Consider the following 22,829-nt stretch of genomic DNA (forward strand, 5'->3'; position numbering starts at 1 on the left):
TGTTGGGGTTTTTGTTCTGGTGCTTTTTTTTCTTACCGAGAAGCATAAACTCTCGGAAAAAGATACATACGTTAATAGCTGGTATGCATGCATTGCTGTATACCTGATTTGTAACAATTGGATGTGTATATAAAGAGAACAAAGCTCGTACTCCCTTTGGTGTCTGGGAACTGCTGTCTCTTATGAATAAGTGCATTTAGGGGACAGAGCTGGCAGACAGCTTTCTTTAAGAATTCTGTATTTTTACTGTGAAGCTGTGTGGACAGTTTCCATTTTGTTTGGCATTCCTGGTAGTACAGAATTGGTGATGTCTGATGTGAGAGCTGCCTGCTAACTGCAGCAGAACACACTGGAAACATTTAGGAAGGGTAAAAAGCTGTAATGTAGTATTCTAGGGGAAAAATATGTTTAATAATTTTTCACCTGTAGCTGCCTGACAGTTACACATGCCCAGTAATGTTAGATACTGGTTTAAATGAGTTTTCCAAGCAAACAAGAGCTTTCTCATAAAACCTCTGCCTATAAAGTGCCTATGTATTTTCACATTAACAGTCATTTTTAGATAAAGTTTTAAAAAATTCTCAAGTTTCAATTGAAATTTACCCTATAAATGTTGGAACAGGGTTGGGGGATTCTATTCAGAAGTGGTTTTATTGGTACATGTTTAATTTTTTTTTTTTTTTCTTTCTGGTTTTTGTTTTGTGGTCTTCATTTTTATTGTCTAGGAAACTGGCTTGGTTGTAATGACTGATATAGTCAGCTTAAACCACAGACAGAATGGAGGCATGTACACAGATGAGGCTGTCCCAGCTTTTCAGCCGCATACTGGGACACTGGTGGCTACAATGCATTCTAAGATAGCACCAAGGTAACATTTTTGTTGTAATGCATATTGTCTATGATACTCTTAGCTATTTTTTTTTCTATATTCTGTTTCCCACTTCCATGCCCTCAGGAAATTGCTTGGTTTAGACAAGGTGGCGGTGGGAAAACTCTCTTCCATTGCCTTGATAGACCTAACAAAAATTATAACTGACACTATGTTAAATTTAAATTAATTCTGGAAAAATGCAAAGTAGTATTCTTCAAAAGGATAATTTGAAACTCTCTGCATATCTCAGTTTTCTGTGAGTTAGTTGCTGCTTCTCAATATTTGCAAGCTAGCCCTTGTTTTGCAGAGTTGCTCATTGCTCGTTATTTTGACCATTCAGCTGGTGGTCAAAATAAATAAAATGAAGGACTGCAAGAAGAAAGTCATGAAATACTATGAGTAACGCTGCAAACTGAGGATGTGCCTTCCCTTTGTGTTCTGAACCACTGGTGGCCTCTCTTAGCAGAGTAAGTTTTGGAGGTTAGTTAAGAAAAAGATAATGAAGCATCACAGATGTAGAAAAATGGAACAAATTATGAAAATATTAGAGGTCAAGACAATTCCAAGAGAAGAAATGGAGGGGAATAAAATGTAGTGACCGTAGTAACTGCTATTAGTAAGGCTGTATCATGGAAGTCACATGCTTTATATGCTCCCTTTGATTTTGTTTGGTGAAAGGATTTGGATCATAAAACTTTATTTTTTTAGATTATATTATTTACACTAGTTTTTAAGTTTATCGTATTTATACTTTTTTTTAAAATTCTTATTTATGTCTCCAGACTGTCTGATGTGTGTGTGCACAACGGGATCATTTGGAGAGACTATGTAATTTGTGTTCTGAATGATACACCCATTCACTTTTTTATGATTCTGTGCTAGCTAGAGTTTTGGTTGGTCATGTGAGCTGCATTCAGGTGATAACGCTGATTTATCAGTTACTGTTAAAACCGTCTTATTAAAAGAATTAATTGCAGAGGACTTATTTCTTGTTCTAGCAGAGCAGAGAAGAGAAAAAGAACGTTCTTTCCTGAAACGTGGATTTGGCACTGCCTCAATGTCAGGTATTGACAGGGAATTCCCTTCATTATATCCAGAGGGTTGTATCCTCTTCAACTGTGGAAAACAAAGCTATTTAAAATCTCCTGGAGTTACACTGACATTTTCTGATTATTTTTTGTTGTTGTTGCTTTTCTTCATTACTGCTCTAATCAATAACCTTTCTCTGTAATGCTTCATCTGGTCTTGAAGTGTGTTCACTTACTTAAAGTTGAACCTGTCAGTTGTGACTACATTGCAACCCATGTGTAATGTCACAAACAGAGGAGTATCTTCAGGGAAGAAAAGGAGCAATGGTTTGGTTCAATGCATTTCTAGGTTTATACTCACTTATGGTAAGGGTGTATCAACAAGTTATTGAAGAGCAAGTGAGGATATAGGTTTGCAGGAGCTACCTCTTGCATAAGCTTCCCTCACAGTAAATGCAAGTCAGACTGCTCTTGCAACAAAAAGGGACTGTAAGATATGAAGTGATGATGCACTTCTTGCTCTGTGCTAAAATCTTCATATGAACCAGAATTCTATGTACTACCTAAGAGAGCAATGGGTAGTGGGAAACCTTGCTAGAGTTCACAGTCAGGAGGCAAGACCCAGCCCCTCAGAAGTGCCAGTTTCCCTTTACAGTGGGGAATGAGTTGGGTCTGGATTTGTGTCTGGACCCTAGGGTAATCCAGAAATGTCAACTTCAGCGAGTGCTAGTGTTTTTCTTCCTTTCCACCCCTATTCTAGTATCAATTGCTGCATATGCTTTAGTGGGAAAATTATCCCAGAGTAATATGTGTGAGGAGATAGAGGCAGAATAGCTGCTTCTGTAAATGCTGGTATAGCCTAACCATGCACTGGTGAGTATTCTGTATTGATCGCTTTTTAAATTGGACAGGGCCCTTCTCTCTTTTTCATCTGATGCAAGAGCATCTCCCCCAAACCTTAATTTACTGCCCAATAAATCATGGTTTCCACCTGGTACAACTGGAACTAAAAAAATTAATAAATGGATAACTAATCTCTCCCAGAAACAGCACATCTAGGATAATTTGAAGCAATTATTAAAAGGCTTCTCCAGGTTTGGAAGTAAACTTCATTCTCAATAAATTATTATAAATTAAATTTGACAGGAACTTGCAGCAAGTGTATTCAAATCTGTTCAATTGAGCATGAAATATGCTTTGTAGAAATACACAAAGAATTCCAAAAGTGCCCGTTTAGGCCTCAGCAAGCTGGGGCAGTTAATTGTAAGTGGGAGAGTGTGGAATAAAAAGTTGCAGATTGCATTTTCTCCACTTCATTTCATTAGAAACAACTAAGTTTTGAGCATTCCTTGATTTCCCCTCTCTTGAACAGGAAGAAATTTTTTTTCTTCTACCATTTATAATTATAATATACAATCCTCAAAAAAGAAACAAAAGCCTAATGTCAACTTCCCAAACCAGTTCTAAAAATTCCTAAAGCCTGGCTGGAGGGTCTAATGGCTGGAAATATGTGTGTACCTTGGCCCCCCGCCCAGAAGAGTAAGTGCCCTCATGTGTGAAAATAATGTTAATGCTGGTTATGGGCTGAAATCCCAGTGGAAAGAACATCAGCTGCAACAAATTGTCCGGTTAAACAGACTGGAATACTGCCAGTTCTGGAGCTAGGACACCCTTCTGCTCACTCTACAGGGCTGAAGTTTTTTGCAGGGACCAGCTTCCTAACTCCAGTTAGGATGAAGACCTAAATATTAAGAAACCATTGTGCTTAAAAGAAGTTAAAATAACTTGGTGCTGTCAAGTCAAGTGCATTTCCCAGGCTCTCCACTCTGTAGTTTGATCTGGGGAACCACATTCATTGGCCAGAGTGCTTGGAGACTGACTGAACCTAACATGCCTATTCAAAGGCATAGTGATCAATAGTTCTTTTATCAAACTATTTGTTGTAATACTTTTCCTACTGTACCAGAGCAGTATGTGGTATGCTGCCTAGTTAGTGACAGTTACAATAGCTTAGGCTCATTGAAAATTACAAACAGTTGATTTAGATGTTGAAAGTAAAGATACTTCTTTGATACCTAAAATGTGAATAACCTTCAGTTGAAAAGCAGTGAAAGCGCAATTCTTCAGTTTGTCCTGGATATGAATCAGGAGGTATCGCAGCATTGAAAGACAGCATGCTATGCTGTAGACTTGCAGAGCTTATTCTGAAGATCTCGCTTTCTCATTTTCCATGCCAACTAAGATGCCCGTTGCTCTCAAAAGATTGCAGAGGTAGCAACATGTGTATCAAGCTCTGGGGAATAAATAAGAACTTGAGAGAAAACAACCTTAGGGTGTACTCATAACTGCACCAATCATCCTGCCAGTTGAGCCATGAAATAGCTTTTGTTCTTGCTTTAGAGGAAATGTTTTCTGTTCCAGGCAAGGCCAAAGCTTCTTTGCAGGAGGGAAATAGCAAAGTCTGCAGAACAAAATTGAATTTCTATTATTATAAAGCATGGAAGAGGATACCAGGTTTATGATATCCTGTTGTGGTATGCACAGTAAAGCTAAATACTCAGAATAGAAATTTGATTTTTAATAATTAGTTTCAATCCTCATTGGAAGAAAATTATGTTTTTGGAAATTTTCTGAGTCAGGCATTCCAAAAACCAATGAACCAAATGAATCAAAATATGCTCCCCTGGACAAGCAGTTGCTGAACTTGGTGTCTGGAAAATTTCTCATTTGCCCTTATGTTCAAGCAGAGTCTGCAATGTGGTAATGTATACAAGGACAATGGGTTCCAACAAAAATTATTCTTATTTCACTAGCTGTTAAATAAATTATTGCTGAACTGGTTTTATCCAGGACCTCAGTGTAGCCTTCCCCTTCCCCTTCCCCTTCCCCTTCCCCTTCCCCTTCCCCTTCCCCTTCCCCTTCCCCTTCCCCTTCCCCTTCCCCTTCCCCTTCCCCTTCCCCTTCCCCTTCCCCTTCCCCTTCCCCTTCCCCTTCCCCTTCCCCTTCCCCTTCCCCTTCCCCTTCCCCTTCCCCTTCCCCTTCCCCTTCCCCTTCCCCTTCCCCTTCCCCTTCCCCATTCACCTCTTAGAAAAGTGACTCTATAGTGAGGCTGCAAATGCCTGTAAAGCTTTTAGCCCAGTAAGAATTTGTATGTTAGACTGTGTTTTGCATAAGCAACTACTTGCTGTTCTGCTCCTTATAAACGTGCATAGGTCTCAAAAAAAAACGATAGAAAACATTTTGCCTTTTATAAGCTGTTGTTCAAAGCAGACACTGATGCTATCGTGTAAGTTTGGACCTGGAGGGAATTCCCCAAAACATTTGGCTCTCTGTTCTTTACCATTCAAAAGCATTTCATTAATCTGACCAACCCATGCTGTTCCCTGTTCTCTTTCGTAGTAATATCTCGGGAGAAGCACAGCTGCACGTGGAAGTGCCAGACTCCATCACTACATGGATAACTGAAGCTGTGGGTCTGTCTGAAGAGAAGGGGTTGGGCATTGCCAGTCAAACAGAACTGAAGACATTTAAACCTTTCTTCATTGATTTCACCTTGCCATACCACGTCATCCGGGGAGAACAGACCAAAATCCCACTGACTGTCTACAACTACTTAGCTGTCTGTGTAGAGGTAATGGCCCTTTTTATTCCTGTTGCTAAGTCACTAAATTATGTTTTATCATCAAAATTTCCTAAGTGATCTACAAGTCATGGTAGATAAGGTGTAGAGAGAATGTAGTGATAAGCTCAGCATAAATGCTTTGAACAAGATAAAAATATTGCTTTTCAATATGAATAAATGTCATTGCTTTATTTACTTTTAGCTTCAAACAACTGTAGTAGTCTACTCTGAAGGGTCTTGCAACACTTCAGAAAGGCAAATATTGAAAAATGTAGGGAAGACAATTAGGAAGCTTATGCTGAACCACAGAGAAGAATTTCCTTCATAATCAGAAAGCTGCTAAGGTAGTTTATTTTGCAAGAATATTTTTGGGTTTGTTTTGTTGTTTTTTTTTTTTCAAGAAATCCTGTCTCCCTAGATGTTTTCTTCTTCTCAAACTCATTATCTGTCTAGCGCCAGCAGTATCATTCTGAACTGCTTGTAGAATTGCTGAGCTGAAAGTAATGCTGTCAGTCAAATATATTACTAGAAGGTTTGAAAAATGAATAATTTGTGCATACTATGATTTTTATTAAGCATTTTGTGGTTTTCAGATTTGTTTTATATATATTAGCTGGTGTTGCAGCTGAAATTAGCAATAAATGGCATTCAAAAATTTTCACAGGTGCATGTGAAGATTTCTGTTCCAAAAGGCATAAAGTTTGTTGGACACCCTGGGAAACACCATCTGACAAGAAAGAAGTGCGTTGCCCCTGGGGAAGCTAAACCCACCGCTATCGTTTTGTCCTTCAATGAGCTTGGACTGAGCAACATCACTGGTAGTATAGAAATAAATATAGCTTGCTGCTTGAAGGAGTTTTACAAGTGTTTCTTTTTCTTCCTCTTTCAGAAGAAAATTCTTATTTCCCTAGTACCCCAACGTGGAATCATTCATTCCACTTGCTGCCAACTTAGCTTTTCAACCTCATTTGTTTCTAAGAAACAGATTCTATAGCTGTGATGCATTGAAGAATATATGAACAAACTTCAGGAGGTTCCCTAGTCATCAGTTTTCCTGTTGTGTGATATGTTGTCATGTATGGTTTGGACCTGTTACATCTCCCTGAAGAGATCAGTGGAAACTCTTAAATAAGAGAATAACAACAAATTCTGTACGTCTTTCAAGAAAATAATCACAGTAAAAATTGTGCAACACTGGAAACTAGGAAAAAGTTTCTCTGTTGCTCTGTGACTGTCCAAATATTGTCCAATTTTAGATGTGACTATTCAAATACTTACGGAATAAAGGTAGTAAGAGAGCTGTAATTACAAAATGCTTGACGTATTGTTAATCAACTGTATCTAATTAGTTTAGATCTTCACTTGAACTCCTGAAGATCTTCCTATCACAAAATCTCTGCTGCTTTTCCCTTCTGTTTCTTAGCAAAAGCTTTTGCTTATGGGGGAACTAATTGCTGTCAGGATGGGATGCAGACCTTAAAGAATGGCAAGCACTCAGAGGACAATTATATGGACAAAAAGACCCCAGTGGGAGTGGATTATGTTCGCAGTAGTGTTATTATTGAGGTAAGAAAATATGAATTTGTAATAATTCAGAAAAAAAAAATTATAAATGCTTGGGCAAATCATGAAAGTTTTTAGGTGGTTAATCAAATGTGAATAAGTTTATAAGAATCTTCAAGTTCATTTATGGTATGTTTACATGATTGGAAATAATCCATTTTTGTGGTACACGTACAGAAAGAGCCCATTTGGTTCTCAGTTCGTGCTGGTGAATCTTCAGTACTGTTCAGAAGAAAAATTATGCTTGCTCTGTTCATCTAAGAAATATGCTGTAATGTGAGATTCGATGGTAGTGATTAGTATATATCTAGCTAACAGAATACAGTGTAATAACTTTTTTCTATAAAGGATATAAAACTCTGTACAGCATCAGAATATTATTTATGTATTTTGTAAGTAAAACTGAATAGCCGTTATTGCTAATCCAAGCACTGCATTTTTATGTATGGATTTCTGTCTTTATATAGCCAGAGGGACTGTCCAGGGAATACACCTATAGTGTGTTCTTCTGCCCAAATGGTAAGTTCATGATTTGAATGGGATATTAAGTTTGTTTGATTTAGTTATAAATAGAAACATGTGGCTTCATCTCATGGAAAAAAAATTTAAAAAAAAAAAAAAAATCTTTGTTTCCATTTCTCTGTGATTGATCAGTTACGGTGTGTAGGAGAAACTTTTGCATAGAGTCTTTCTTACCTGGCTGGCTAATTACGAATTTGCTCTAACTGCCCAAGTGATTTCTGGAAATGGCAATTAAATTCCTTTACTTTATGAAACAGTTTAAGTATTCAGCACTGTGGACAGTAACTGTGACTGTACTATATTTTCAGTTGATGTTTAAAAATTCAGTTCTGGAATCAGTGTGTCCTTTCTGCCTGAGATTTGGATAGCTCAAAGTTGGCTCCAGTAGCTACAGAGATGCTTTTGACCACTAGATTAGAACTGAAAAATCACTTACAGACTTCATAAGAAAACCAGCTGAGCAGCTTAAATTGAAAGATCTTCTATATTGGAAGGGGGTATAAATAGAAGGTGGCAAGAAACATCCACGTGTACTTTTGTAGTTTCTTTAAGAGAAGCTGGAAAAAAGAACATGTACTTGGGAAAGGTCTGTTTGTTTAAATTTTAGTAGTTAGCTATGGGTTATTTTTGAAGTGTGTGAGCTAAGCTCTAATTCTTACAACATTCCATTATTTTTCTGACTAGAGAAAATACACATTTCTACACCGAACAAATATGAGTACCAATACATGCAGAAACCTGCCCAGATGACACACTTTGACATTGCTGTGAAAGCACACAATGATGCTCACCTGGCCTTGTCCTCTGGTCCGCATGACATGGCAGAGATGACTGAGATTGTTATTGGTGGACATCAAAATACTAAAACATGGATTTCCATAAGCAAAATGGGTGAGCCGGTGGTCAGCAGGGACACACCTGGTATCCTCTCCTGGGATGAATTCCGCAGCTTCTGGATCAGCTGGAAAAATGGAATTATCCAGGTAGGAATTTATCTATGTAACGGTCTGGAAGTCTCTTGCTTTCTTAAATAGAGTTTGAGCGCACATACGGCAGATTTTCATTAGGCTTGTTGTAGAAGGCGAAAGCTTCATTTCTGTTGCTTTTTCTATATGAATTCTTGATCAGGCTGTTTTAATCAGAATATATCTGCTTGCCACGTTATGTTCCCAGGATCTCAGTCTTCAATGTTTTTAGTGCTAAGTGTGCTGAAAGCCTTGGAGGTCAAGCCTGTGGAATTCTCATTAAACTTCCTTGGATTGTTTTGTGGGTGGGAAAGAGAAAGGTACTGGTGCATCTACGATGTTCTCTGATGCACACGTAAGTTACTAGGTCCAAGGACAGATGGCAGACTGACCTCATATGTGTGGGTTCTTGGAACTGCATGGGGTTTTTTTGTTCCTTTCAGGTTGGCCATGGTACTCGGGTGCTAAATGAGTCTATTATTGTGGAGTGGACAGTCCCCAAACAGCTTGAGGTGAAGTACATTGGCTTTTCCACAGGCTGGGGGTCAATGGGAGAGTTTAAAATTTGGAGAAAAGAAGAGACTGATGAAAATCACAATGAAGCATTTACTCTTGGAGTTCCCCACAACATAATTCCAGGATCAGAAAGAGCTACAGCTTCAATAATAGGTATCAATTATGAGGAGGTATCACTAGGTACCAGTTGTCAAATATGAAGAGATAGTCCAGCTGTTACTTGCTTCTGACCGGTATTTGAGTAATACAGATCAGATAAGAATAATCATAGGTAGTTACAAATGTACGTGCTGCTTAATTCTGGGACAAATAATTGTTTGGGGGGTTTTTTTGGTCACTTGTTTGAACCCTATTTGGGTTGACAGTGACTTAAAGTTGATACCATCCAAGGGCTTTGCAGAGGCACTGCCTGTTAGGATCCATAGTATTCATTTCATAATCATCGTAATCACAAATTGTGCTAATTGTGTTCCAAACTAGTAATCTAAATTGGGAAGTCATGGATAATCAGACTCTGAAACATTAAATTTCTTTATTCCAACAAGAGCTTGAAGAGCTAAGACTTAACGTTAGAAGGACTTCCAACTTACAATACAGTTTATTTAAGCTGACTATGTGTAGCTAGTAGAAATTAGTGTAGCCAGGTGGGTTTTAATCATAGGACATCAAAAGGAAGTAAAGCGTAATTCCTTGATGCTGAACATGGCGCCTCTTTTTCAAACAGGAGATGTGATGGGTCCTACACTGAACAACTTGGACAAGCTTTTGCGATTACCATTTGGATGTGGGGAGCAGAACATGATCCATTTTGCCCCAAATGTTTTTGTCCTGAAATATCTGCAGAAAACCAAACAACTGAGTCATGAGGTGGAGAGTGAAGCTACTGATTACCTTGTTCAAGGTAATTCATGACACTTACAAGCCTTTTCTCCTTCTATAAATTGTAAGTTAGAGAGTTTTACTAGTATCACATTGTCCTTTCTAATCAAGAGTATCCCGAGTGGTGAGGATTCATCATTTCTTGTAGGATAATCTCACAGGTTAACAGATTTTGGTGGCAAGATGTTTTCCCTTGATATATGTAGCCTGTGTTTCCCTTCAATAACTCCTGGTTTGCATGCTTACTGATTTCTTTTTTTTTAATATTTTTTTTTTCCTTTGGCAGCTTATTTCTATGTTTAAACATTTCAGAAAGGAAAATAAAATTTAGTAAAAATCTGTATATTTAGGTTTTTGCCTAATTCCTAAATTGTCTTTCCGGTCCTTTAGTCACTACATGGCTCTTCTCTGAACTGTGTCTTTAACAGTATTTCCTTAGTAACAGTATACCCAAAATCAGAAGTTAGTATGCAAAGTAGTTAACCTAGAGCCATATAACGAAGGCTTTTCCTTGTCCTTTCAGTGTCCTGTCTATCTCACTAAACAGCTCAAAGCGATCTATCTTTTTATGCACTGTTTTTCTCAGCATTTGTTTGGGAAGAGCCGCGTGCAAAATAGTTTTATAACTAAACACAATTCTCAGGACAAGTAAGAATTCAGAGATCATTAAAAACAAGAATGACCCAAAGGGACAAAGCTGTTTTGTGTATGAGTCAGACAATAGTCATGTCATGAAATCAGAGGTGACAGGATTAGGTGGTTCTCCTCTCAAAATATAAATATAAAATGTAATATGTAATATATTTCTTGTATTCAGCAGCAACAGCCCAGTGCTGCTTCCTTTGTCTGGCTACAGTTGTTTCACTTTGTAATTTTTTTGTGCTTGCTGATAGCAGTAAGACAAAGGGAAATTTTAATAGTCTGGGTCAGTGTTTCCTTTGCAATATCATTTGCTTTTGTTTCTTTTTATGAATCTGCAAACCTTCCAGGTTTTTGGCTCCAAACTCTGCCTGCTAATTAACCCTTACAGAAGAAATCCTCAAGAGTTTTAAACTTTTCTGTGTTTACTGGAGCCCTGCCAAGTATAAGGTTTAGATGGGAAAGTCTGTTTGCTCACTCTAGAAGGCTTTTGTGACTTACCAAGCCAGAAAACTTTTTCATCATTTAGTCATCCATTGTACAAAGTGCTGATACCCAACAATTCCCATATAGTCCCTAACCTTTAGAAATGGCCTGAGCTAAACCAGTCAGTAATTTTTCTACTTTCCCACAATGCAGTTCTATAAAAGCAGGTGAACAGGTGAAAACTAGAAAGGTGAACCTCTCCAGTGAGTCCAAGCATCTAGAGGAGTGTTTAGAAAACAGAGGATTTCAGAAGAGCAAGCAAGACATAAAGTCTGTGCCACTATCAACCTAGCAAGCAAAGAAGAATAAATGTAAGAGCAATGAAGCATAAGTCAACTCAAAATGAACATTCAAATAAAAGAACAGAGACAATTAGAAGACTGATGTAAAAATACGAGTACTTAATTTTTCCATATAACACGCTGGAAATGAATGCTTAGGAACAATTCAAGGAGGAAGTGCGCAGTAGTAAATTACATCTGAGGCCTATGTAGAAGAAAAGCAATCGAATTTAATGTAACACCTGTTGTTTGGAGGAAGAAAAAAAATAATACTGTTATTTATGCTGTCACGTATATATCCCACAACTCCCAAGATGTTTTTGCTACAAGAGCATCATTAATCTCTAGGACTTTGTTCCTTCCATGTTTCAAACCATCCTATCTACATTCCCTATAAGCATTGCAAGGCTAGAGAGCAACAGGAAAAAGTGTAGGAGTCCTGGGCAGCCCTTACTCAGGGATTGTGGAGCTGCCTGTATCTGGAGAGGACAACAAAGAAACTTCATCTCCGGAAATGAAAAAGTAATCCATTCCCATAAAAATGTCATGCGGTGTGGAATAAAATGTCTATTCATGTATCGGAGAATTAAGCAGGCACTAACATCTTTGACACGGTCTTCTTGCAGGTTTGACATATCTCTGTATCAGAAATACCCTTTCTGAAGGGTTTGATCCCAACAGGCGTTTGTCAAAGTGTGTATTCTGTATTCCTCAATATAGAGGCTTAGAGTGCTTTATTAGGATGGGCAGTTCACGGTTATAAGATAAACAGGTTTAAGAAGCAAATTTTTTTCCTAACAGGAAGAGCATTTTGACTATCTTTATTTTCAATCTCAAAAGACATTCCGGTAGAGAGTTCCTATCTTCAGCATTCAACTCGTTAATAACTGTTGTCTAAAACAAGCCTTATAAGACAGCCCTAGTAGCTAAGAAGTGTTTGTATACGTTAAGATCACAGCTGTTATTGTCATGTTACATTAAGCAACAGCTTTGGAGAAAAGTCTAAATCCAGTTGTATCAGTAAAGGAAAAAAAATTTTCATCTGCATGATGCTTTCAGTAAAATGGAAGGAGAATGGCTGTATGCTTAAGTAAAAAAAATCTTTAATACTGCATCTTTTCAGAGGGGTATCAAATTTTTAACATTTCTACTGGCCAAAATGCAGTAGTTATAGTCTTACAGATGTTAGCCTGAATGGATTTCTGAATAAGCTACAGCGTATGTACTCACAGCAAAATAATAGGTTGCCTCGGGCAGCAGAATCCCTTACACTAGTGCCAGATGATCTGAGTCTTCATTCACTTTACATACTTGTTTATCTCTGTGTGAGGATTTTGGACTCCCCCAGTTCTTTTGTGACTTCCAGGCTACCAGCGCCAGCTGACCTACAAGAGACAAGATGGTTCATACAGTGCTTTTGGCGAGAGGGACTCCTCGGGGAGTATGTGGTGAGTTGCTATTTAAAACAGAGTTAGAAAATTCAGTGTTTGCTAAATGGGAAAAATACACAATTGGCAAGGAAAGAAGTATAATTTTCCAGCTTCCATCATGGTATCGCACACAGTAGAGAACAGAAATAATACTCAGTGACTATAGACTTACTGCTTCAATGCTGCTGAGTGTTCATGCTACACTAGTAGGTCTATGTTAGTTGTTTCAGGACTCGAGGGCAGTTAAGGTAGTCACATCTATTAATATGTCCAGGCTTTATGCACAGAAACTATAGTTAAGGATCACATTTGGTCTACTGGAGTTGGAGTAGCAATGTATGGTGCATTTAAGCACCTAATTCCACTAGGGAATGGAGCTTCACCTGAAGCATGTACAGAGAAACTTGCTGTCTCTAGAAGTGGCAGAGGCTTCTACCAGGGTAGAAAAAAACCAAACACCAAAATCAACCCCAAAAAACCCAAAGAAGTTTTTCTCCCAAGTGCTTTATTTTATATCCACTCACAGGAATATAAATGGAATGGTATGGATTTATGCCCTGAGAATTGAAGTGCAGGACCTTTCAGAGTCGAACAATATGAGAACCAGAAATTATGAAACTGAGAAATCAGCTCATCTCACTGATGTCCCCCTTAGGAAACCGTGGCCGTTAGGGTGGTACCTTACATCACGTTAGTGTGTTAGTTGACTATAATGTCTCAGATATAGTAGATTCTTGTCCTCCTTCCTTTGCTTGTGCTGTCGTTTGGCTTCTCCATCTGCTCTGTATTTTGCTTTAAACTGATTTTTCTTCATGAACTCATCTGAGGGGTAGTACCACTTCTATGATGCTGCTGTCTCACTGTTTCTAAGATAGTAAACTTTTATCTTGGATCTGGCATCTCCCAGTCCCTAGATGTAAAACATGGTGACACAGAATTACGTAACACTTGAAAACTCCCCTGCCAGGCAGCATGCTTTCTACCCTCCCATTCCTCAGAGGCTTGTAAAATGAATGATTCAATCTCCCAAAGCTGGCCAGAGTTTGCACTTGTTGCATGTCAGAGGTTTAGAATTCCAAAAACACTTCTGTTGCTTTCTTAAGTCTTAATTCTGTATAAAGTCTACCACAGCCTCAGACTTTAGCAAGGGGTCTGAATTTCTTTTTTAATTAAGACAGTAAGAAAATTGGAAAATTTACTCCTCTCTTTACAAATAATTCCATATTTATAAGGATATTGATTCTTAATTTAAAAGCTTTAATAATCTGGGTAGCAGATGAGCACCTATAAAAGGGAACTGAATTTCAGAGTGTGTCATAACTAAGACAAATATATCTTCCAGTTATACTTTTCAATTTAATTTTTTGACCCTTAATCCTGCTCTTATCCAGAAGTTTGGACAGCGTTCAGGTGCTTTTATGTACCATTGATGATTTAACAATATTTAGTGTTTCCCCAACAAGATTTTTAGAATTTGTGCTTTCTAAGAATGTTGTTTTCCCTTTACTGATACATTGTTCTGAGGGTGTTTTCTCAGTAAAGATGATAAATTTGTGTTTACAGGCTAACAGCTTTTGTCCTCAAGTCCTTTGCACAGTCTCGTGGGTTTATTTTCATTGACCCAAAAGAGCTAACAGCTGCCAAAGACTGGATCATCCAGCATCAGAAAGAAGATGGTTCTTTTCCTGCTATGGGCAGGATACTGAATAAGGACATTCAGGTAAAAACTATACAGAATCAAAATCATGCAATAGGTGCATGTTTAAAATAATAATAGGTGCATTATCAAAGCATTAAGTGATGCAGTTTCCTTATGCCTAATATGAATATTGCAGTTGAAAGGCTATAGAATAGTATAGGAAGAACCAGGAGAATTTCAGTTAAACCAAGTCTATCAGAAACATATCTGTGTGCTGTCCCATGAGAATGGAAAACAAGATGTCAAGTCTTAAAAAACACTTCAGAATTATGTCTCAAAGTATGAAGTTATGTGTGTTGAGTGTGTTCTCAGGCTATTGCTAGGGAAGGAAGCTACAACCTTGGCTTGGGTTCCTAAATTTTATACTACTTATGTGCAAAGGGAAAGAAGTTCTGTGATGCCACAGCTTCTCTTACAACATATTCTTTGTCTTGCTTCAAGAGTCTTTTTATCCAGTGTCCTTTTCTCTAGTTTTCACTCAGTGGTTTGTGTTCATTGCCCTCCAGGGTGGAATCCATGGTAAGATCTCCCTGACAGCTTATGTGGTTGCATCTCTTCTGGAAACAGGTGTAACTTCCGAGGTAACAAAAAATTAGTTAAAACAGCTCTCGCATTCTACATATTCTAAAAAGTCTCTCTTTTTTTTTTTTTTTTTTTAAACTTGACTTTACCGCTGTTCATTTTCAAAGGTTCTGTGCTCACTAGAGTGATAGCATCCAGGTAACAGAGGCTGTTGGAAAGCCTTGAGATTATTCTAAAGTTGAGGAATCAGTTCTGAAGTTATTCAAGGTGATGACCCATCCTTCAACCATCAGCTCAAGGTTTATTCTACCAGAGGAAAACTCTTCCCTCCAACCCCATCCCCCAATCTCTCCCAGAAATGTCTGCAAAAAATGTTTTCTGCCTTGTAATTTCAAGGTGTGGTTGCAGCCTATGCAGATGCTGGTAGCTTGCCTGTAAGTACTCAAACTTTAACTAGCTAGCTTAGTGCTAACAGCACTTTAACTAGGGCCACATAGGCTTCAGGGATCCAGAAAACTTTTGCAGTCTGACTTTGCTGCAGTGGCCAAAATGCTACTGCTATTAGATTACGGTATCTTTGGAGAGCTGCGCTCCTGTAATGTGCTGGATTGAGGACTCTGGAGAAAAATGTTTCTCTTCTTTGTAGTGAGACAGAACAGGAACACTACAGAAAAAAGAATAGCTATGTAGGAACGTGCAATTACACTGCATAATTTTTGAAGTAGGAAAAAGAAAAATCACTTCCAGTACAACTGGCGTTTTAGAGAGTCCTCCTTAAAACTCATGGTAAAAACAGTGCGCCTCTCCTCTGTTGTGGTTTCTTTTTTGCCTGCATGCAATTTCACTAGAATGGAGATGCTCAGATAACATCATAGTTAAACATTCCTGCTAACTATGACTGGGGAAATGCCCACTTGCAGATGTGCTGAGCAAGTCGTGAATAGAGTTCCTCACTTGCTCTTCAACAGCCAAGGGAAAGAGTGGTGGTGGGCGAGTAGGTCTGTACAGGTAGAACTGGAAGATTAAAACAGAAGGATTTTTGGATGTTGCAGTGTGTCTTGGTGATCTGTACTCAGAAAAAAGGATTGCCCATTCAGGCAAAACCCAGTGAATTTATGAAGACTTTGAAACAGTAGCTGCCAACAGCAGTATCTATTCAGAAACGCTCAGCACTTCTGATGGCATCCCTGTAGAGCTTGAAGAATGAGACCATGCTGCCACTGCAGATAGCCCCTAACCCCCAGTTCTTGTTGGAGTGTGGAAGCCCTCAACCTTATTAAAAATGAAAAAAAAAAAATTAGAAAATCCTCAAATGCTCATAGAGTAACTTTCTGCCTCTCAGTCAGCAGTGTCCCCCGCCTTCCCCAAGAAGTGATGTGATGCTCTCTCTGGGCTGCTGTGTGTCAAGACAGCCCTAGCATTTTTATGTGCTGGAAGTGCAGTTTATGTGGATCTAATGGTTTTCCTAGAGGAGATTTGCAAGTGTTACTAATGATCTTAGCTAGGAAATGAGGAAGGGGAAGGTTAGTGCCACAGGGAAATCAAAGGAAACCAAATTACATCAAGTCCAATTAAATTGTTTCTATAAATTATCCGAGCCACGTTCCTACATGGTGAGGTCATTGAGGGAGTTAATAAAACATGTTTGTGGCTGCAGGGACCCCTGGGAACCTTGGCCTTTATTATCCTCTGGCGTCTGCTAGACGCTCCAGAGTGTCAGGAACGCAATCAAACATACAGTAGAGAGCTCGCTTCTGCTCTGTTCATCTGCTGCCTTGCAGGGGCATGAAATTTTTTCAGCTTCAGGGGGGAATAAATGTGTCTCAGTGTTAGTCTAGATCATTCTTACTATGCTATTTGCTCCTTTTTTGAATCTGTGATGCACAGCTTTTCTTAGGGAAAGGAAAGCATTAGTGTCATTCTGCAGAGAGTTAACTGCATCTTTCCTAGTTGTGGTTTTTTTTGGCTTTTTTTTAATGGACACAAAGTAATGAGAAATAAAGTGATTCTAACTTCTAAGATATAGAGGCTGGTAATATGTCTGGGCTCTTTCCCCTAAATATAGGAAGAAAGAACAGCTGTTGAAAAAGCAAAACACTTCTTAGAGTCCAACTTGTATTCAGCAGAAGACCCCTACACTACTGCCTTGATTGCTTATGCCCTGACACTGCTACACAGTCCCTCTGCTGCTGTGACGCTGCGGAAAATGAACAGCATGGCTATTACGCAAGGTACTATGCTCCCGAGTCCAATCTGGCAAGTCCCTGAACTGGCAATCCTCATATAGGAACAAGCAAATAGCCCTTGCTACTTGAATGATATATTCGAGTTACTGGAGAGGATAGAGCCTATAAGATGAGGTCTTACTCATGGCAATCTGACTTTGTAAGGCAAGAGTTTTCCCGATTCTCTGTAGAGAGGGCCAAGTACCTTAGTTGCATACATGCTGAAGGAAGGCGAGTGTACCAGAGGCCCTGCAGTGACTTTCCTGTCAATATGACAGAGTTTGCCTTGTAACACGTCACATTCCCTGATGGTGTATTTTAATCTAAAATCCAGGAATTACCTAATTTGTCACACTGAGCCATCTTTGTAATTGCAAAGGGAGCCTCTTGCCCAAGGGATGCTTGTCTAAAAGGAGGGACAGTGCAGTTCAGGGCAGGAATCTGTTCTTTGAGTCAATGCAAAAGTAGAATTTAATTCTTCCCATATACAGAGGCTCAGCTGCAGTCCTGCTGTAATAATATACATATTCCACTGTCCCATTTTTCTAGATGGCTTTACACACTGGAGCTTGACAGGAACTCTTGTTACTGATGAAGATACCTTCATGGGATTTAATGACGGTCTCTCTCAATCAGGTACTTATGCTCCAAAGACAGAGATAAGGGAATGGACTGCAACAGCAGGCCACTGACTGCATGTATTCTTGTGAATTGTTTATATAATAGAAGGTATTCTGAAAATGGCAGTCAGTCAGGGCAGGGTCCGGAAGAAATGAGAACTCGTAAGAGGCGGGTAATGTTATGCTGAAAGAGCTGGTTAAGAGCAAATGAGAGACAAAGCTAGATGTGGTCAAGACAGGACTGGCTTTTCAGCCCCAGCTATCTCACCATTTTTCACTCCAGTTTTATAAAGACAGTGAGCGATACAGAAGAGTGAGAGCCATGTGGGATTCCATCAGGGAGGAATCATTTGAAATGGAAATCTGAGAGAAGTCAAATACATTGAATTTTAAAGCTGTTTAGTTTTGTATTTTCAAATAGACCTAGGGATTTTATACCCAACTTTTATTGCAGTCACTGGCATTTCAGCTGATTTCCTAGACTTTAACTATCAAAGCCACAACAACAGTGAATGATGCTATAATTTTCAAGTCACGTAAAGCCATTGTCTCTTCTAACATGATATAGGTGCACCAATGTTCAGGAAGGATCTAACTGGATATTGTATGAAAGTCCCTAGGACAGGAATACAGTATGGGCAGCAGCAAACTAGAACTGGAGTGGGAAAGAAATTACTTATGGGGTACAATCAAGTAGAAAAAAGGTTATCTATTGTGTGAAGGAAACGGCTTATGTTGGAAGCAGAGATATCTTTGGAAGATGATGCGTCTTGGGTGCAGACATCTTTCAACTTAGTTTTTCTCTTCCTGTGTTTACTTTTACAGACTCTTAACTTTTTTTTATTTTTCAGTTAATGAATATTCATAGAACTATCTCTAGACCTGCCCAGATTCTCACTGCTAGATAGTATTCTGATTTTATTTTTTTTTATTTCCCCCCGCCTCTTTCAGTTGTTTCTGCAGAAGTAGAAATGACATCTTATGCCCTTTTGACGTACACACTCCTAGGAGACGTGGCCTCTGCACTCCCAGTAGTAAAATGGCTTTCACAGCAGAGGAATGCACTTGGAGGATTCTCATCTACTCAGGTGGGCTGCATCCAAAAAAAGTAGCTTCAATGCATGCATAATCAGTTGTAGAAATCAATTGATTCAGGAATGGTCAATGTAGAGTTTCCGGGTAGAGTCTAGGCAGAAACTGTCTGTGTCCTGGTAAGAAGAAAAACTTTCCAGTGCTCTTTACTGCTTCCTTCTGGACTGATAATTTAAAAGGAACCTAGACTTTGTCCTTACAGATGCCTTTGACAGCAAAAGTGAACAAACCTTGATATTTCTTTTGCTATCTGAATTAATAAGGAAGATTCTTCTACTAGAAGCTGATGACTGTACAGCATAGTGCTTGTTTATAAGTTTACTATGCTCCTGTATTCTTCACTATTCTGATCTCTCCTTCTTCTGATCCCCAGGACACATGTGTAGCCCTGCAAGCTCTGGCTGAATATGCTATCCTTTCTTATGTTGGAGGAGTCAACCTCACCATTTCCTTGGCTTCTACTAATCTAGACTACCAGGAGACATTTGAGCTTAACAAGATGAATAAAAAAGTTCTCCAGACCGCAGTGGTAGGTGGTTTTGTGCTTATGTAGCCAAATTTTTAAAGCGATCCATCTGAGCTGGGTTCTGAATGACAACTCAGATAAGTTCAGTAATGGTAAAAGCACAAGTTAAACAATGTGAGATCTTGGGACTTTCTGGGGTTTTATGGCTGTGTTCTGATGTGAAGGAGGCAGCACTCAAAGTTAAAGGCATTTTTCACCATAACTAATGCCTGATGCTTATTTTGTGCTGCTGCTTGTTCCTACCACTGTTGAATGCAGGTGGCTGAGAAGAGTAAGCCATACTCATTCACTTCTGCCGTCTTCTTTGTAACTGGAAAGATCTTTTGTACAGAATAAAGCTAAAATTGATATTAATTTCCATTCTGAGTGCCATGTCTTGTCTGTGTCTTAACTGTGGATTCTCCCCAGATTCCCAGTATTCCAACGGGGCTGTTTGTGAGTGCCAAAGGTGAAGGCTGCTGTCTGATGCAGGTAAAGTTGCCATGGGGCTGGAGAAAGCATGTGAGCAGGTGATCTCTAAACTCACGGTCTGTTTGCTACTTTCTAATCCCAGTTTGCTATGAGGAAGGAGTTACGCTTTGAATTTCTCTCAAAGTAATTATATAACATGGTGTTGCTTTAATTCATAGAAGTAAATGTGGTTGTACTAGGGTGAATCTGCTCTGGTACAGCTTTACCTATATATAAACTGTGGTGTAAAGCCTCTGTTGCCTCTGTGCCTGCCATTACCTCTCTCTGAAGAGATCTGGTGTTTATGCTGGTCTTTAGGGAACATTTGTACATGCTATGAAATGTTGGCGTCTAATAAACTGCCCTGATTTGTTTTGGTTTTCCCCCCTTTCTGCTACAGATTGATGTTACTTACAATGTACCTGATCCTATTGCCAAACCAGCTTTCCAGCTCTTGGTTAACCTGAAGGAGCCAAAGTCAGAGCAGCATCTTCAAGCTCCAAATCTCCTGCGGTCTGTCTCTCCAGATGAGAATCGCTCTGAAGCCTTGCACAGAGAGAGGGCACTGGTGGATGATGATGACCCAGCTTCAGATCAGGACCATCGGGAATACAAAGTCATACTGGAGACATGCACTAGGTAGGAAATGCCATCTGCATCATGTCCTGCCTGTTTCTCAGAAACCATCTAGTTTGCTGATCAGCACATCTATACCGATACATTCATTGATACAGGAAAAATACCAAATTCTTTCTCGCTGCACTGTTCGTATCTCAAACAGTGTAAGATAGAACACCTCACATGCAGAATACAGAATTTCAACCATAATTGTGGGTTGTAGGACAGAGTTATTGCGTGGACATTCACAAGCATTGTCTGCTGGCATTAATAATGTTAGTGTTAAGTTTATGTCAAAGGTAGAGAAACAAGAACAAAATTTACAGAGAGGGCAACACCTTGGGGTTTTGTCATTAAGTTTCATTATTGCTTCTCCAAAACTTGAAGATGACAAATTGGATGTCATTTGCTTGTGTCAGGTGGAAAAGAAAAAGTTCTGGATTATTTTCTAGGCCTTCAGTAACCGGTTTTCCTTAAAAGCCAAAAAGAGCTAGGTAATTTCAACTGGTTAACTAATATCTTAAACATGTTGATAGTTTTATAAATATTATTGCCTTGACTTTAATGTTTGAGTTGCTTATTCTTTAGTTTTGGATACCAAAAACCTAACAGAAGATGCTTGTTGCCATGGTATGAATTTGGAATCTATGGTAAAGGCACAATACATGCAGATATTTGTTAATAAGCTCTCTAAAGCTCATTGCTTATCTCCTTGTTCCATATAAAGAAATTAAAAATAAGTTTTAAAGCTGGCATGATACTAAAGCTCCAGAAGTTTCATTCCTAGCTCTCAAAGCACTTTGCAAAGACATTAGCAGTTCGCTCTCATTTTACAGATTGGGAAACTTAAGATATAAGAGAAAACAGCTTGCCTGTAGACAAACAGCAGCAAGAATAGTTTCTGACCTGTATTCAATCCACTTACATGTTTTGCTTAAACATGTCAGTATTGCTGCAGTTATCAGGAGTTGCTGATCTCTTTACGAAATGTTTTGGTTTTTAAGGGGGTTGTTGGAAAGTTGGTCCAAAAGAAGGAAAGCCACAACCAAAGTAAATAGGAGAGCTTACAGCATCCTACTGTTTAACAGAAGAAACCATTCCCAAGAATTTCATAACTATTCTGCATATCTGTGACCAGGAGCATGGCAGGTGGTGGGGCTACAGCTTCACTGAACTGAAACAGCACAAATCAAGTGAACAGCTCAGATGTAATTCATGGAAATGGAAAACTTTCACTCCCCTATCAGTTTCTGTCTCCTTCCTTCCTGCAGAGGCCAAGTCATACAGTGACTACAGTCCTGAAAAAAGTTGCAGTGACTCCAGGCAAAGAGGAGGTCTTGTTATCTCTGTCAGCACACTTGCCCCTTGCTCACATGGCCATGTTGCTGGCAGATACATTGCCTCTCATTGCCACGAGCCTGTGTAATCCTGGGCCAGGCATTTTTCAGCCTAGTTGAATTCTTCCTCGCTCCAGTAACAACAGCCAGTGACAAGGAACTCAAACTCATCAGCCAAAAGTTTGCTGGGGTCGGTCTGGCTGTGTATAACACAATATCACTTTCTCAACCTCTTCTCCCCCTGCCTAAGCATTGCAGCTTGCATTGGGGAGGTAGTCTTATAAAGTCTTGTCAGTCCCTTGAAGATGCCTGTAACTAAGGAGGCTGCCCTGCATCAACACAACCTTTCTGTTGTTATTTCTGAAACTTCTGCCCTGGGAATTGCTGGAGCAAAGACAGAAATTTGAGAGGAAGCCCAGTCCAAGGAGATTGATTGCTTGGAAAGAAAACAAAAGCAAATGAAATCTTCTCTTTCCTCCCCTTCTTCCTGTAATGATGCTCTTTTAACTCCTTCATCATCTTATTTAGACAAAGTGAATAGAGGACGACATCTGAATGCATCTAAGGATGACAACTGAAATATTTTGAGCTGGAAGTGTGCTTCAGAATCTAATTTTTTTTAAGTGTTGTCTTGCTTAGTGAAGTCCTGGAGGCACTTTTGAGGAGTTAGGAAGAAAACAGTATGGGAAATTGAGGACTGATATAACAGAGAGTGGAGAAAAATGCAGGTAGAGATACTACAGGATTTTTTTAGGGAGTATGGTACATGTAGTTAGATTGGGATTAACAAGGCTTAAAGTCTCTGGGAGACTGTCAGCCCTGAACTGTCTTACACAGAGCCAGCTGGATCCGTCCACAGACCATCCCATGCTACTGTGGGCGTATGAGCTTGGGTGTGGCATTACATCCAGGTTGGCTCTGTGCAAAGCTTCAGCAAA

The 22,829-nt window shown here is 39.2% G+C and overlaps 1 protein-coding gene across 1 annotated transcript in view; it reads left to right on the top strand.

The window, feature by feature from the left end:
* Positions 1-22,829, top strand: part of CPAMD8 (C3 and PZP like alpha-2-macroglobulin domain containing 8) — a 54,887-nt gene that overhangs the window by 16,517 nt on the left and 15,541 nt on the right. Inside the window, exons 18-35 of the mRNA XM_059831744.1 lie at positions 726-868; positions 1,870-1,935; positions 5,299-5,530; positions 6,186-6,339; positions 6,945-7,087; positions 7,552-7,603; positions 8,291-8,589; positions 9,015-9,240; positions 9,812-9,988; positions 12,739-12,820; positions 14,366-14,522; positions 15,008-15,082; positions 17,089-17,254; positions 17,798-17,884; positions 18,820-18,956; positions 19,334-19,489; positions 19,895-19,957; positions 20,337-20,575. Of these exons, the coding sequence (XP_059687727.1) occupies positions 726-868; positions 1,870-1,935; positions 5,299-5,530; positions 6,186-6,339; positions 6,945-7,087; positions 7,552-7,603; positions 8,291-8,589; positions 9,015-9,240; positions 9,812-9,988; positions 12,739-12,820; positions 14,366-14,522; positions 15,008-15,082; positions 17,089-17,254; positions 17,798-17,884; positions 18,820-18,956; positions 19,334-19,489; positions 19,895-19,957; positions 20,337-20,575 (2,654 nt within the window). The remainder of the gene's footprint in view (positions 1-725; positions 869-1,869; positions 1,936-5,298; positions 5,531-6,185; positions 6,340-6,944; positions 7,088-7,551; positions 7,604-8,290; positions 8,590-9,014; positions 9,241-9,811; positions 9,989-12,738; positions 12,821-14,365; positions 14,523-15,007; positions 15,083-17,088; positions 17,255-17,797; positions 17,885-18,819; positions 18,957-19,333; positions 19,490-19,894; positions 19,958-20,336; positions 20,576-22,829) is intronic.

Source organism: Gavia stellata, chromosome 32, assembly GCF_030936135.1.
Source record: "Gavia stellata isolate bGavSte3 chromosome 32, bGavSte3.hap2, whole genome shotgun sequence".
NCBI classification, from domain to species: Eukaryota; Metazoa; Chordata; class Aves; order Gaviiformes; family Gaviidae; genus Gavia; species Gavia stellata.